Source organism: Delphinus delphis, chromosome 13 (genome assembly GCF_949987515.2).
Source record: "Delphinus delphis chromosome 13, mDelDel1.2, whole genome shotgun sequence".
In the NCBI taxonomy this organism is placed as follows: Eukaryota; Metazoa; Chordata; class Mammalia; order Artiodactyla; family Delphinidae; genus Delphinus; species Delphinus delphis.
This window is the reverse complement of record NC_082695.1, coordinates 24,121,424-24,137,283: the sequence shown is the minus strand read 5'-3', so window position 1 is coordinate 24,137,283 and position 15,860 is coordinate 24,121,424. Positions and strand designations below refer to the sequence as shown.

Sequence of the window (15,860 nt, the reverse complement as noted above, 5' to 3'; positions counted from 1 at the left end):
CTGACCCGGTTTTATCTCAGTGTTACCTCTTACCAGCTACGTATACCACCTGATACCTCATCTCCTCATCTGTTAAACTGTTAAAAATAGTATCATTCTGGGACTTCCCTGGCAGTCCAGTAGTTACGACTCTGTGCTTCCATTGCAGGGGGCATGGGTTTGATCCCTGATCGGGGAACTAAGATCCTGAAAGCCGCGAGGCCCTTGTATCATTCCTACCGTCCAGGGTTGCTGTAAAGACTCAGAGACCATGCACTTAAGGTGCCCAGAACACACAAGGCGTTTGAAATGGTTGTTTCCATCAGCCCAACGGCTGTTCTTTGTAACAGGAGATGATCTGTTCCGTCCCACTCAGCTGTGACTCAGTGCCTGTGCCTGCCCCATAGTTTGGAGGTCTCCTGAGAACTGAGGACCCCCTCAGCCTCTGAACGGCACGTCCTGACTGCTGAACATAGCCTATTTTACAGAACCAAGAGGTATCCTGAGCTTCCCAATCCCAAGTGACTTAAGATGGCCAAGTATTTACCCGACAATAGCTCCATTATCAAGAATCCTACCCTTTCCTCCAACTCAAACAAATGGACCTTTGAGCAGGGTTTGAGGAGTAATTGAAAATCTGAGCATTAGTTAGCATCAATATATTTAAATTTCCTTTCCAAGTATAATTCATTCAACTCTAAGTGAAAATATTAAAAGCACTGAAAGTGTCCCCATAATAGGATGTGTGTCACATCCATTTTTTCTTCTCAACCCCAAGACTGTGGCCTGGTGAAAAGAACCATAAACAAGGATTTAGGGGACCTGAGTGCTAGTTTAGGTTCTGTCACTAACTTTGCAGTGAGACTCTGGGAAAGCCATTCATTTCTCTGGTCTTGTTTCCCTTGCAGTAACACTGAGATGACCCCATCTCATTTCATAAATTTATCTTGACAAGCTTTTTTTGTCTTTTTACTTTGATACTGACAAGTTTTAAAACATCAGAGTGTGCAGAACTGGAAGGAAGCCTTTGAGATCACACAATAGGGAAGGAAGGCTTCAGCTTTACGCCACGTGTAATTTCAAGTCCTCTCAAAGAACCCCATTTACCACTTGTAGGGCTGACTGGAATTGTGTGCCCATACTTCCCCACACCCCATTCCAAGACCCAAGAGGATGCCTTGCACATGGTACTTTGGGTTGAATTAAATGTTATATTCCAAATCCTACTCTTAAAAAACGAGGGGCCTGAGCCTCAAAGGTTGTCGGCTGCCTGGAGCCTACCAGAGGGCAGTTAGGACTCTGAATTTAAAGGTCGTGGGCAGAGGCCGTCCTGTGGCACCAGCTGATTCCAGAGGTCCACCACCTCTGCACCTCAGTTTCCTCCTCTGTAAGGTGGGGACAAAACTTTCCACAAGATGGTTGTGAAATGAAAACGTTAAGTGCTTTTTCTAAAGCCCTTTCTGTGAAGTGCACTCCAAATGGACGAAGTTTCAACGTCTACGAATTTTTATCAAAGCCAAATGCCTTAGGCACATAAAGCTCATGGCTTTAAAATACCTGACCTGCTAATTGAAGCAAAACCCGTAAGGATTTTTGCTGGCAATTAGGTCAACTTGAAATAGGCTTCCTAAGGACTACTTATTAGCATGTGGGTCATCCCTCTACTTCAGGATGAGAAAATAGGTTAAATGTCCACGCTCCACCACAGTGTAGGTTCAAGGACAGAGGCTGGGCGTGGCCACCTCCACCAGTCTAGTGTCAAGCTTCAGTCAAGAATAAGGTGTTTAGGGCCTTTGTGTACCTGAACCAATCCACTCGACAAGCATGTCCGGTCCCGAGCACCACGCTGGAGGGGACAGAAATCGTGAGTGGCTGGAGTCCACATCACCCGGGGAAGGAAGAGTCCACTTGGTGATGCAGGGCCTCAGGAGCGGCCTGAGGTGCAGGCAGATGGGGAAAGTGCACTAGAGGCCAGGCCATTCTCTTTCTTAAACTCAGAGGGAGGTCTGCTGTCTTATTTTTTAAAGAATACTCAAAGCTTTCTTAATAATGATCACTAAAGTTTATTTCAGGGATCCCTAATTAACATTTTATTCCATCTAGTGCAAAAGAATATTAAGAAAAACTGAGAACATGTACCGACTTTGGGTGATACCTAGCAACCAATGTTCCAGTAGGCCGAGTGGAGCTACACCCTCAAAGTCAGACACACACCCCTTCCAGAGGGGCTGTGCCATGGAACACGGCATTGGGGTCTGCTCGGCCCCTCCCGTACAGGCACCAGCAACAGGAAGAGGGGATCAGAGAGGCTGTTAGCTGGGTTCACACAAAACTATTTAAAATTCGTGAGTCTTTTGTGTACACTGCAAAACGTGTGATGGAATCAGGGGGCACCAAGACTCGCTATTCCAGAAATGCTTCAGGGTTTGAGAGATCAAACCAGGATTCCAAGCGGTGAGCCGTGATAGGGCTCCTTGAGAGCAGGAAAAACAAAGACCATACACACAGAGATGATATCCCCAAAGCAGCATTTATTTACCCACTGAATTCCAAAACATTTAATTTAGAAGTCTGGCATTTCATAATTACCCATCTTGATCGACATGGGCTGACACACATGGCGCTGTCAGGATACACAAGGACAATAGCCAAATAGTTACAAAAAAATAAATCCATGATTCTTAAACAGTCGCAACCAAAAAAAAAAAAAGTTACAGGTATCAAAACTTTAGATGCATTGCATTGAAAAGAAGGTTTGTGCACATCATAATTTAAAGAGGCAAACAAGGCGCTACTGAAACCTCACGTTAAAGTTTATTATTAAGCTGATGGAAAGGAGCAAGTGGTCTCTCATATCAGCTTCCCTTAACAGTTTTCCATTAGCTAAGAAAGAGGTGGGAGGGGTGAATTCACTTTTGCATGCACAGATGTACTGCTTTAACAAAACACTAGCAGCTGGTTTTAAGTGGACCATTTAAATACCAACTGTAGCCTGTGTGGTTAATTCTCCTAACTTCCCCGAGGCTTTCGCCTGCACTTCACCTAGATCAGCAGGCATAGGAAAATGCCTCCTTCAGAATGCACCTGTCTGCACAATTCAGAAAGGGAGCTCCTGTGGGCTCAAAGCAACCATCAGTCCAGCAATGCCCATAAATTTATCTGGAACTGCTTCCCGGGGGCAGAGAGCAGATCTGAGTAGCTGTGCTGCCATACAGATAGGTTTAGCACTAGATACTTAGTGACTGTGGTGAGGAAGGACCAGTGGTGATGGGGTCGGGGCGGGGGTGGGCCGAGGCGCTCAGTTGCCTTCTCCGGCTTCCTCGTCCTGCTGGTCGCTCGTCCAGAGGGTGAGGTTGTCTCGCAGCAGCTGCATGATGAGCGTGGAGTCCTTATAGGAATCCTCGTTTAGTGTGTCCAGCTCGGCTATGGCGTCATCAAAGGCTTGTTTGGCTAAGAGGCAGGCCTGCTCGGGCGCATTCTGGATCTCGTAGTAGAACACGGAGAAGTTGAGGGCCAGGCCCAGCCGGATGGGGTGTGTTGGCTGCATGTGCTCCTTGCTGATTTCGAAGGCTTCCTTGTAGGCTGCCTCTGAAGCTTCGACCACACTGTTTTTCTTCTCGCCAGAAGCCACCTCTGCCAGGTAGCGGTAGTAGTCGCCCTTCATCTTCAGGTAGAAGACCTTGCTCTCATACTGGAAGTCATTGCAGTTCTTGATGAGGAACTTGTCCAGCAGGGCCAGCACGTCATTGCACACTGTTTCCAGCTCCTTCTCGATCTTCTCCCGGTAAGCCTTAACCTTCTCCAGCTTCTTCTCATTCCCGTCAGCCGTGGTTTTCTGCTCGATGCTGCTGATGACCCTCCAGGAAGACCGCCGGGCACCGACCACATTCTTGTAGGCCACAGAGAGGAGGTTTCGGTCTTCATTGGAGAGAGGTTCGTTGAGCTCGGTCACCTGCAACATCCCCAAAAGATAAACACTGAGACCCGAGTCTGAAAACCCTGGAGAGAGATCTTCCCTTCAACCCAGTCAACAATCCTCCTCAAAAACAGGATTACGGACAAGCCACTCAAGAAAAACCAACTGGACAAGGATCCTATCTGAAGGGAGACTGCAGTCTAACAGAAGAGATAGATATTAACTCAAAATATTAGTGATAAGGACTCTGAAAAAGTCACAATAATTTAGGCCTTCTAAGATGCCGCCTTCACCTTGGCGGAGGTGTGGGGATAAAGATGTTGATGGAAGGTTGTGAGGTGCTGGTGCACAAGGAGGTGGTGGGGAAAAGCCCTGAGGCTCAGCTATTCTGCGTAAGATATTCTCACAGTAAAATCATACAATTCCTTTGTCAAATATCCAAAGGTTATCACAGACTGGAAGTCCACTTCCAGCTTTCTATTCTAGAAAGAACCAATCACACCTCCCTCAAACACTTATTAACAAAGAAGAGTTTCCCAGATGAGCTCAAACACCACACAGATCTAGTGGCCAGAGTTTCACCCTGGTTACACGTGGAACCCACTGGTAAACCCAGCCCTCCTCCAACCCAAAACAGATGCATTAGTGACAATAAGGTGTCCCCAGCCTCTGCTGAAAGGAGGCATAACTACTCAGCAGCAAGCTTTACTCTGACCTACCTGACAGGAAACCCTGACTGCCCATCAAGGATGGAAGCACCAATTATTTTAAGTGGAAACGTTAAATTTCAAATTCTTCATGATGCCAACTGCAAGCAAGCCAGCTGTGTCATCAGTAGAAGGAACACTGGACTTTGCTGTGCTGAGCTGTGCCACCAAAAAGTCATGTTGAAGTCATAACCCCTGGTACCCATCAACGTGACCTTATCTGGACACAGGATCATTGCAGGTGTCATCAAGTCAAGATGAGGTCATACTGCATAAGGTGGATCCTATATCCAATGACTGGTGTCCTTATAAGAAAAAGGGAGATCTGAAGACGAAAGCCATTGCCATGTGATGATGGAGGCAGAGACTGGAGTGATGTGTCTACAAAGGCCAAGGATTACAAGGATTACCAGGAGCTACCAGAAACGAGGAGGGGCAAGGGAGGATTTTCCCCTAGAGCCTTCAGAGGGAGCACAGCCCTGCCAACACCTCGATCTCAGACTCTAGCCTTCCAAACTGTGATAAAATACATTTCTCTTGTTGTAAGCCATCCAGTTTGTGGTGGCTTTGTTTGGTGGTCCTAGGAAATTAATACAGACTTAGAATCAGAAAACTCTGGGCCCCAGCAAAGCCACTAACACACTAAATTGGCCTGTATCTTCTATAAAATGGGGGGATTCCTCAACTATGTTACCTACTGGGAAAGGTCTTTAATTTTAAAAACAGAAAAAGAAAAAAGAAGAGCACTTAGAAAACCACAAAACTCAACAAAAAGGCATTACTTAAATCAAACTATAAGGACAGAACTTGCCCCAATGGAAGGGAAAAGCCAAGTCTGATGGAGAAACTTATTAACAACATAATAAAACAGACACGCTTACCATGGATTAAGAAGACTGAGCAGCAGAGAATCAGAAGTTTAAAAAAAATGAATTAAAAAGGATGATAGGTCTATTTGAAAAATTAGTAGTTCAAGAACATAAGCAACAAATGTAATCATTAAACGTGTAAAATTAGAAAACTTGTGCCAAGTTCTTAAAAGTGAAACACGCAACTGTCTACCACCACCTCCCTCCTCAACAAATCCCAGACAAAATAAAAATACCAGCTCCCTCTTCTAACTTCCCCATTTCCCTGTCCCCAGAACCCCTACTCTTCTGCTGCAAATCATTAGCCAGGGATGGCCTCTCCCTCTTTGCCTAGTCAATCAACCCAACCCACTTCCTCCTTCAGCGTGGTCTTCAGCTACAAGCCGCCCCTGACATTCCCCAGGAGGGCTGCCTGCAAGCCCGGCTCCTCATTCCTCCCCACAAAGACAGGAATGGTCTCCACGCTGGTCTGGGGCAATCCCCTCCTCTCTACTAATCCACAATCCATGCTCCCCTCAAGACCTGTAACCCCACTAGTTTTCTCCTTCAGGGAGTGCCCTTAAACACACTTGCTTACTAAAAGTATAAAGAGACATTGTAGATATTTTTCTGATAATTTGGCCTTTTAAGGAAGCAACCCTTATAAATCAAAATTCCATCTCAAATACTAAGACAAATCTCAGAATGCTTGAATCCTTTAGCATGACACTTTTCTAGGCCAATATTCAGTAAAACAAAACATGAGGCAAGAAAAGAATTTGAAAAGCTCCTCAGATCTTCCAATAAGTAAATCCAACTAAGGCCACTTGATGTTAAAATGCAAATGACATCCATAAGGAGCCACTATATACTTCATCCTGCGACCAGTAAAGCTGCTTTTGTTGGACTACTGCAAAGACACCTCATAGTATGTCCCCAGAGCACATCATTAAAATTGAGTGCATATCTGAAATATTTATATATCACACAGTGTTCGCACAAGGGGTGGTATCATTACTCAAAAAAAATCTTAAGGGCTTCCCTGGTGGCGCAGTGGTTGAGAGTCCACCTGCCGATGTAGGGGACACGGGTTCGTGCCCCGGTCCGGGAAGATCCCACATGCCGCGGAGCGGCTGGGCCCGTGAGCCATGGCCGCTGAGCCTCCGCGTCCACAGCCTGTGCTCCGCAACGGGAGAAGCCACAACAGTGAGAGGCCCGCATACCGCAAAAAAAACAAAAAATCTTAAGACATCTACAGTTTAGCCTGAGCTAGCTGTGTGACATTCAACAGAACACAGCTTTTCTGGGCATCAAAAGTCAAATAAGGGGGACTAGCCCAAACAGTCTCCAAGGACTTCTTCAGCTCTGAAATCCTAGGATTCCATTTTTCCTGAGCAACTATAACAGGTGTGGTAAGGCCTGAGGTCAATACTATTGAATATCAACATAACTGTGGGTGTATCTGTAGGTTCCAGGAATCCGAGGATCCCTGCTCCATCAGGAATAAAATGCCAAAAAAGGCTACTGGACAATATTTATGACACCTTCACAAGAAAAATCATTGACTAGGAGTGTCAGTGTTTATGTAACGATCACCTGGTGGCCTGCCAGTCTGAATGAATCACTATCGGCATCAGCTGAGTGTGACTAACGGCTACACAAGCATTGTTCTCAGAACCCCAGCCAGGGCCTAACTAGGAAATAACTGGATACGTTTAAATATAGTGTGTTTTAATACTCCTGGATTACAGCTCGGTTAACAAAAGGAAACTTATGGGAGGAAGACAGTTTTATTACTTGATCGGATAACTAAAGAAAATTGGGAGTTTTCCCCAGATTGGAAAATTACGGACTGAAGTAAAATCAGATGGTCTATTAAAACAAGATTTACAGCCAGTCTTGGCTGGTGATACTTACTGCAAATAACCTTCGCTAATGTTAGTTAGCACGAGTTCCCAACACTTCAAATTCCAAAATACGGGAGCCAGGAGACTTCAAGAGAAGTCTCGTCACCCACTAAGAGGCGCAGACACTGGGAAGCAAATGGTGTAGGGAAAGGAAAGCAGGAACGGGTCCCAACCACCCTAAGACTAAACCAGCGGGATGGCCATCTGCGGAGTCTACGGAGATGATTTACTGCATCTCAATAATCACAAGTTTCCAAATGGTTTCTAATAAGGAACAAAGACTAAACACGGATTTCTCGAGATAGAAGAGACCCAGACAAAGGTTCTCAACCTTCTTTCTACTCCAACTCCAGTTTCAACACTCTCGTTTCCGTCGCACACCAGGTGCGCCCAGTGCGGCCACCCCAGACATCATATCTTCACGTGGCTATATCAGCTGCAAGGGGTTCCACCACCTCTGCTTGCAGCCACTCTGCTGTCTTGTTCTCCTGTCCACCTCCCCACCCCAGGTAATCCTACTTACAGGCTTCCTGAAAACCTTAAATTGATGGACCCTTCCCATTCAGGAAGGCTCTCCTCTCATCTCCTTTGAGGACTGGACTCCCTGCCAGCCATTCTGCTCATGTACATCCTCACCACGCAGCCTTTGGCTGCACCAACTCCTTTCACCCATTTTCTCTGCTCTGGACTACACAGCATTTCTGAAAGTCACGAACAACCTGGTCGACTACGAATTCATTTATCTTCCTATGACACCACTGGCTTACTCAAAAATCCCTAAGGGCCTCCTCCCACTAACTCACAAGGCAATAAACTATGTGTTTGTGAGTAAAAATAGACCCACTGCCAAAAACAGCCCACGGACTATTTGGGAAAATTTAAAGTTCTCAATCTGGGAAACATCCAACCTCAGAAGGAACACTGAGCAAACAAAAAAACATCACCCCTGAGCTGCCAAGCCACACTGCTCAAGTTGGGGTTGATGCGACTCCTCCTGAACAGCGCTCTCATCCTTCACAGCTACACACACACAGCACAGCCACCACCCCGAACTTTATAGCTACCCACACCCACATGCTACCAGCAAGCTTGCTTTTGATATAAGAGCTTATAACAGAAAAAAACAATCCTCATGAATAATTATGTAAACATAACCACATCATAAAATCTTTAAGCTTCTTTGGCAGAACCCTGTATATATTAAAAAAAAAAAAAAAAAAAAGAAAAGTGAGCTTGAGGGATGAAAGCTTTTTTGGCTGTTTCCCAAGTTAATGCCCCAAAAGTGAGGATTCTGCCTGTACCCCAGCTGGCAAAGCACCTGCCATTGGTCACCACTTGCCCAAGCCTGGAAAGACTGCCCTCTGTCTAAACCAGGGCGAGACTGCAGTTCTGCAAGGCTGGGAGAGGGGCCAGCTTCAAGCTCAGAGCAGGTGAGTTCAGGTTATGAATATTCACTCTAAGCTTAACATTAGTCAAAATAGCTCGCTTTGTATCGTTAAGAGACCACCTTTGTCTTGCTCTGAACATAAGTAAACATTTTCACAGGTCTTGGCAGGCATTATATATAACCCCATCTGAACAGCGTCACTCTACCCTACTGCCCCTGAGGCACCAGGACCGAAGGCTTCAGAAGCTGTGCCAGTTCCCATCACAGGGAAGTGCCAACACCCACCACCAAGGAGGGGATGCCACTGCGGCGAGGAGTGGGAGGGGCAGCCTCAACCTGGACACCTGGGAGCATCTCACCAACAACCTAGACACTGAAATTTGGGGGCCTCTAGGCTTACAAAATATACTAAAAGCAATATGGAAAAACAATTTCCTAAAACACCACAACTATAATGTAACATAGTCTTGCACTTCTCAATTCATAGCAAGAACTCAAATTCAATTAACACTTTGCTTCTTAAGCAAAAAAACTGGTCTTCAAGAGAACAGCACAATCCAGATGAGTCTGCCTTTCATGCTCCCCTGCTGCAGCTAAGAACCGTAAGTGGTAGATTCTGTTTTTAATCAAACTTGGCAAAAATGACTTACATCTAATAGAGGGAATTATTTGTTCAGTAAGCCCACTTATGTTAATGGCCTGGAACTTAGTCACCAATGATGACAATGGCTAATAGACCAGAAAGTACACTAGAAAGAAATATGGTTCCTTAGCCTCATGGGGCATTGTCACAGTGGTTAAAGTGATAGCTCTAAATTTGAGAGTTCAAATCTTCCCTTTACAACTCAACCTTGAGAAAATTAATCTCTTCAAATCTCATTTGTAAAATGGAGTTAATAACAGGATCCATCCAGAGTTGTTCGCAAGATTAAATGAAAATGTACACATGGAATAAAAGCTACCATTTACTAACTGCCTAATAGGTAAAATGATAAATTTCATAAACTTGATGAATTGTAACATGGAAAACACATCTGGGGTATCCCCTCCCAAACCGTTTTTCTGGAAAAGTGTGACACTGCAGTCTACCACTAATATTAAATTCCAGGCAATGATGAGAAAATACATTTTTGGTTTCCTTAAGGGAGTAGTGAGGTCCTTGACTGTGGGAGCTCTTCCGGGGATAATGCAGCAACCCCAAATCCAGATGGGGACAACTCCCACGTCAGTGCAGCAAAGCTATGTGAACTGTTCACCAACTGAAGTGTCTTTTAACTGAGGATATTGCAAGAATAATGCAGAGACTTCTTCCTTCCTCAGTCAATACGTGACAAAGCGATACTTACATGGGAAACACGACTTGCTATTTTACATAGATTTCAAACGGTCCTACCAATGTGGCTTTAAGATGTCACACTAACCACAATTCTGGTACACCTCAAAATCATCCCTAGTTTCAATAACTGCAACACGGGTTAGGTCTCACCCTGGGCCACTCAGCTGTGCTCTCCTTTTACATACCACCTGCTCACTTCCCCACTTCCCAGGATCTCACAGCTGTTGGAATAACAGCCTCTGGCCACTGGCTGGACCTCTTCCCCTCCGACCCATTTCCTTAAGCTGCAGCTTTGTTGCCTGCACTTAAGATTGCTACAGATATTCTTCAAGTCCTTCAGACATATTTCTCCCCGTCCTTTGTCAACTTTGTAATCAATGTTAAAACACACCATGCCATCCCAAACAATTTTGACATTTTAAAACTTCATGATTGCCCCTATGTTTTAATATAAAAGATGACCAAGGGCAATAAGTGACATGACTGAATTATGTCTGTCCATGAATATTCACTAGAAATCTATCTGGTTAGTTACTCTCTTTCCTTAGAATCACTTAGTATTATGCACAAGTATTTTTCTGCCACTTTATGGGTTTATCTCGTAGTTCTCATAAGATGGTACTGTACTCATTTTATAGAGGTTATGAATTGTATAAGGGCATTCCAAGCCTGGTCTAGAAAGGACTTGGGTTCGAGAATCTTTCACAGTGTTTCTTTCTAGTTAAGGGACAAGGTACGAGATGGGGGAGAGCTGGAAGAAACGTCTTTACTTCACTTCAAAAACATTTCTTGCCTCTTCAAATTAGGACGAAAGGCAGGGAACTGCAGTTCTCAACTGATGTGAGCCAACACCTTTGTTTCCAACATGCGTGATTTCTTAAAGCCTTACTGACAGCATCCTCCAGGTGACGCTGGTAGCATACGGAACATCAATCATTACAGGCAGGCAATATTATTAGCTACCATTTAAATTATAAAGGAAACAGAAAACAAGTTAGAAGAATGAAAGCTGAAAGCCCACTTGATAGTAACACGAACATTACAACTTACACACTTCAGAGGACCAGAAGACAAGAGATGTGAGCTTCAAGGTCACAGAGTGGTGGCATCAGAACATCCCCTCACTCAGGTGCGGTAGAGAAGCCTACTTACCTGCCCTGAAGAAAACCCACACAAGCCCAGAGGGTTATCAGAATTCCAACTCTTTCCAAAAGCTATATTTTAGGTCTATGATATTAATGAAATAGGGACTGAGTCTTCTCAATAAAATTAAGAATTTAACATACAAATATCAACTTAACAGGTAAAACATGAGAAACAGTTTTCCACTGACCCTTGCCAAGTCCTTTCCAATTAATATATTCCATTAATTTAGATGACCAAAAAAAAATTATTTAATAGAGGAAACAGGCATACTGACCAAAAAAGTTCTTATTTTTTAATAGGAGTTACCTTGAGGGAATGTTTATCACAATTCTGAAATGACATAATTAGAGTATGCACTGAATTTTCAATGGCCTATCCAACCCATCAATCATCTCAGATACAGATATTACATATTCCCAATACATGAAAGGGTCCATTAGTTTGCAAAATCCTACCTTAATGTCTCAGAGAAAATCTGTGTACACAAGTAGGTAGCTGCAGGAAAGCATCTTTCAAGCCTGCTTTCGAAGACCAGAAAACCAATTATTTTCTCTCCACAAACTGTATTCCATTCGGTTACATCTCTGTATTCTTTCCTTACTTCCAATTGCAAGTTGCCTCGGGTTTCCTATAGCTCCAGAACTACATTCTAGTCATTTTCCCTTAGCCTCAATTCACTTTGCTTCCAGCCCCATCCCTTCTTTATTCCCCAAAAGGCTCCTAAAACTGCGGCCTTCAAAGTGCCACTTGCAGGATAGGCGAGGGCCTCGCTAAAATGTCCAGAAAGCGGCCTCAACCGCACAATCCCAGTTCCACTCGGTGACTGGGGAGAAGAGGCGCACTTAAGTGTCACTTGCTGTGTGGACAGAAGTGGCTTTATCCCAAAGAAGATTAAGCTCAGGACCCCTTCCAAGGAAATGCACTCAGTCAGTCCTGTTTCTGTGAAATTTGCTAAACTCATATACCCTACTTTTTTTTTCTTATAAGACCCCCAGAATTACACAGACTTCAGGTCCCAAACCTAAATCGTCCCTGGTCTGGATGAAAAGCTCCTACCTGGCCCACAACACCATGATCAACTCCGCATCACCAATGAATCAACAAATGGGTGGTGGTGGTTTCCAAACACCTGGTTCAACGTGTGACGTGAACGACATGGAAAAGATAACACTTCTTACCTGGATAATCCTAAACACGGACCTCAACCACATGTTTCATATATTAATATCAAAAACTTTAAAAGGAATTTTTCACATGACTCTGAAATTTTACGGAGCCTCGATATTTGTAGTTTTTTCTTTAGGAAATCCCCTCCCAAGGCCCTAAGAAGGGCAAATGAGTTCTATAACCCAGGGCAGTAATTCTTGAACTTAAACCCAATAGCACTTGCCATGAGGGCTGGTTCAAGTGCAGATATGAGTCCCACCCCTGCGAGTTTCTGAGTCTGTAGGTCTAGGGTGGGGCCCCGGCGGATCCTCCCACGTCTCCGGAGGTTGTGCACTGGGTGAACATGGCACGTTGGCGGCCGCAGCTGTGGCTCTACCCCTCTGTGACCTTGACGCAGAGATAAGTAATGTTTATTAAAAGAAAACGTGAACTACTGTGAGGAGACAGGGACAGTGGGAGGGTCACCGGAACTCTAGGTCTCAGACACGCAGGTGGTATCTAATCCACCGCATTGGCCAGGGTGTGGCCGGCCGCGACTCCTTCCCCGGAAATGGAGCTGCAGACGAGTCTCCAGGGGTCTCGGGAAGGCAAAGGCACAAGGGCTCGCCTCCCCCAGGCGTCAGGACCCGTTTTAGTCTCCGGGCAGATGGGCGCAACATCCAACCTGGGAGGGGGCCCCAGGCCCGCCGCGCTCCCGCCCGCGTCCTCGTCGGACTTCAGGATGGGGGGTCTCCGCACACAAAGCGGACCCCGGGCGCGGGAGAATGGAACCAGAACGATGCCGGCGATCAGAGCAAAAGCGGATCGACATTACACCGAGTTCAGGTCGTGGCAGAGGAAACCAGGAGAGACAGGGCGCCACTCACTAGGTGATTCTTTATTACAAGTTGGGGTGTGTGGAGGAAGGCGAGAAGGGGTGACCCAGCCTGGCAGAACGGTCCAGGAGGAGAAATGCGGCTCCCTCACCCTCCCTCGAGCACCCTCCCCCACCCGCGGCTCCGAGCTGGGATGCCGCGACCCCCGCCCACCCCCGGGGTCCCCGCCGCGCCCCCTCCCTGGACACCCCCCAGGCCCGGCCGCAGGAAATGGCGGGGCGCGCGGCGGGCGCGGGAAAAGCAGGCTGAGAGCGGGCGGCCGCGCCCAGTGGGGCGGCGGGGTTGCCCCTGGCCCAGAGGGGGCCGCCGCCCGGCTGCCCACCCCTCCCCTGCGCCGGGCCCCCGGCCGGCCGCCCGGGCTCCCGGCGCGCTCACCGCCTTCATGGCGGAGGCCATGTCGTCGTAGCGCTCCGCCTGCTCGGCCAGCCGCGCCCGCTGAAGGAGCTGCTCGCGGTCCCCCATGTCGCTGAGCCCTGCCTCGCCTCGCGCCCCGCTCCGCTAGCTCGCCCGCTCGTCTTCTCCGGTCGCAGGGGAGGCCGCCGCCGCGCACGCGCACTGGCTCGCCGGCCGGCCCAGGCTGCAGGCAGCAGGTAGCGCCGCTCGCCCTCTCGCTGGCTCGCCCCGCGCGCTGTGGCTCGCGCCGCGGACGCCGCCTAGGGAGGACAGGCGGCCGCGCGGGGGGATGGGAGGACGAGAGGACGCCTGCGCAGTGGGAGCGGCCGGGCCGGGCGGCGCGGTGCTGCGCGAGTGGGGGGGGGGGAAGGGCGGGCCAGCCCTAACGGTCTATTTCAAGGTGACGTCACCTTCTATAAATAGCTGAGGCCACCGCCCCGCCCCAGAGCCGCGCAGGCGCCTAGCGAGTGCTGCATTTTACCGCCGCAGAGGTGGAGGTGGGAGAGGGGAGGGCTGGGGTTGGGACGGCGGAGCGGGGGTGGGGGTGGGGGCCTCGGTGATGGCAGCCGTGCAGTCTGCGCACTGTCACGACCCCACCCGGAAAGGCGTCTCTGAGTCCAGGTTAGAGGTCTGGCTTGAGAAGGGCCCCCAAAGCAAATAAACCTAGTGCTTGGGGAAGCCAGGAGGCCGCGTGCTGGAGGGACGGACGTGCCCCGGACCCGCCCCCGCCCAGCCTGGCCGATGGGTTTCTAGGGGCCACACCCTGAGCTTCGGTCAACACTGGCCGGGCAGGATCAGGTCCGGCCTTTGGGGACAGCCCCAGGTACTTTCACTCACTGCGTCCCCTTCCTGGGAAGTGGCCTTGTGCAGACTGTGCCCTCCACGGGAGGAGAGACTGAGTGGCCCCGCTGGGACGGGTAAGAGTCACCACACACTTGCTAGGAGATGGGCCGGTGCTAGGCCTTTCCAGGTATGATCCTATATAATGCTCACAGCCCTCCACCCTTGGTGGGCCCTGCTGGCCTCCCCGTCTGTCAAAACCAGACTAGTGACTTGCTCAACGTTACACAGCCTGTAAGTGGTGGCAGGTTCCTCCTGTGGCAAAGAGGAGAGTGGACTAGCTGGTCACTGAGCCCAGTCCTGGCGTTCCATGCTGAGGACCCCTGGTGCCAGGCGCTGGTCTGGGTCCCGGACAAGGGAGGAAAATCCCAATCACTAAAGCATGGCCAGACTTAGTACAACATGCCAAGGAGAGTGCAGGTGAAGGGGCCTTATGTTCTCTGAGCATTTTATTGAGCACCTACTGCATGCTCAGCACTAGGGGAAGGAGTAGCCACAGAATAACTAAGATACAGCCCCTGCCTCTGAGAAGTGGAGGTCTAAAAACCGAAGAGCAGGTAAGCTGGACCTTGAAGGAGGTGAGAGTCAGCGAAAAGGTATTAGGGAGGGGGTTCCAGCAAGGGTGAGGGCTTGGTAGTGAGGATAGAAACAAAATGGGGAGAAGAGAGGCCTGGCAGTGGGACATGAGGTGGGATAGAACAAGATCATGGAATGTTTTCAGTGCCAGGCTGAAGATTTAAGGCTTTATCCTTAAGTAATCAGGAGCCACCAGAGGCATGGAAGCCATATTTCAGGCCCAGAATCTTGCTCCACAGAGTTAGATGCATTAGAAGGGAGAGAGAGGGACTGGAGAATGGGCCTTTTCTGGACCTCAGTTTCACCGTCTGGAGCACTGGACTTGAAGGACTGTTTAAATCACTGTAGAATAGGAGAAATCCTGGAATGTCAGAGCTGGCAGGACCCTTAGACTCACCACGGTCCAACCCCTTATCCTACATAAGGGGAGAGTGAGGTATCAGGGGGAGGAGAGGCTGACCCCAGTTTGCACAGCCAGCAGAGCTGGGACCTTCATACTAGGTCTCCTGCTTCCTGGGCTGCCTTCTACCTGCTGTGATGCTACAGTGAGGACCTCAGTACCCATGACACAGCATTTGGGAGGAAACCCCCACCCCAGGCTTCTCCATGCTTTGAGGATTCGCCTTTGCTAACTACAAATGGAATCGAGGTTAACAAACCAGGCTGATCTTTCCCCTAGTGAATATCGTTAAAGGGTGTGGTAGATAATAACTTATCATCCACCGTGGGCCTGATGAGGACAGATTCCCATGAGAGGTGGAGGAGGGCCAGCACTGGGGGGAC

At 48.1% G+C, this 15,860-nt stretch overlaps 1 protein-coding gene across 1 annotated transcript; it reads right to left on the bottom strand.

Annotated features, from left to right (window-relative positions):
* Window positions 1–2,490: 2,490 nt before the first annotated feature.
* On the bottom strand, window positions 2,491–13,962 carry YWHAH (tyrosine 3-monooxygenase/tryptophan 5-monooxygenase activation protein eta). The gene is made up of 2 exons (XM_060028422.1): window positions 13,644–13,962; window positions 2,491–3,931 (listed from the first exon to the last, which is right to left on the bottom strand). Exons 1-2 carry the CDS (start codon window positions 13,728–13,730, stop codon window positions 3,278–3,280), a joined length of 741 nt encoding a protein of 246 aa, XP_059884405.1. The 5' UTR covers window positions 13,731–13,962; the 3' UTR covers window positions 2,491–3,277.
* Window positions 13,963–15,860: the final 1,898 nt, after the last annotated feature.

What these genes read in the sequence shown, in the direction of transcription:
- YWHAH (XM_060028422.1), bottom strand. Translation starts at nt 13,730, where the DNA reads ATGGGGGACCGCGAGCAGCTCCTTCAGCGGGCGCGGCTGGCCGAGCAG. An exon ending in TGGCCTCCGCCATGAAGGCG is followed by an intron (nt 3,932 to 13,643) that starts GTGAGCGCGCCG and finishes GGGATGTTGCAG; the next exon opens with GTGACCGAGCTCAACGAACC.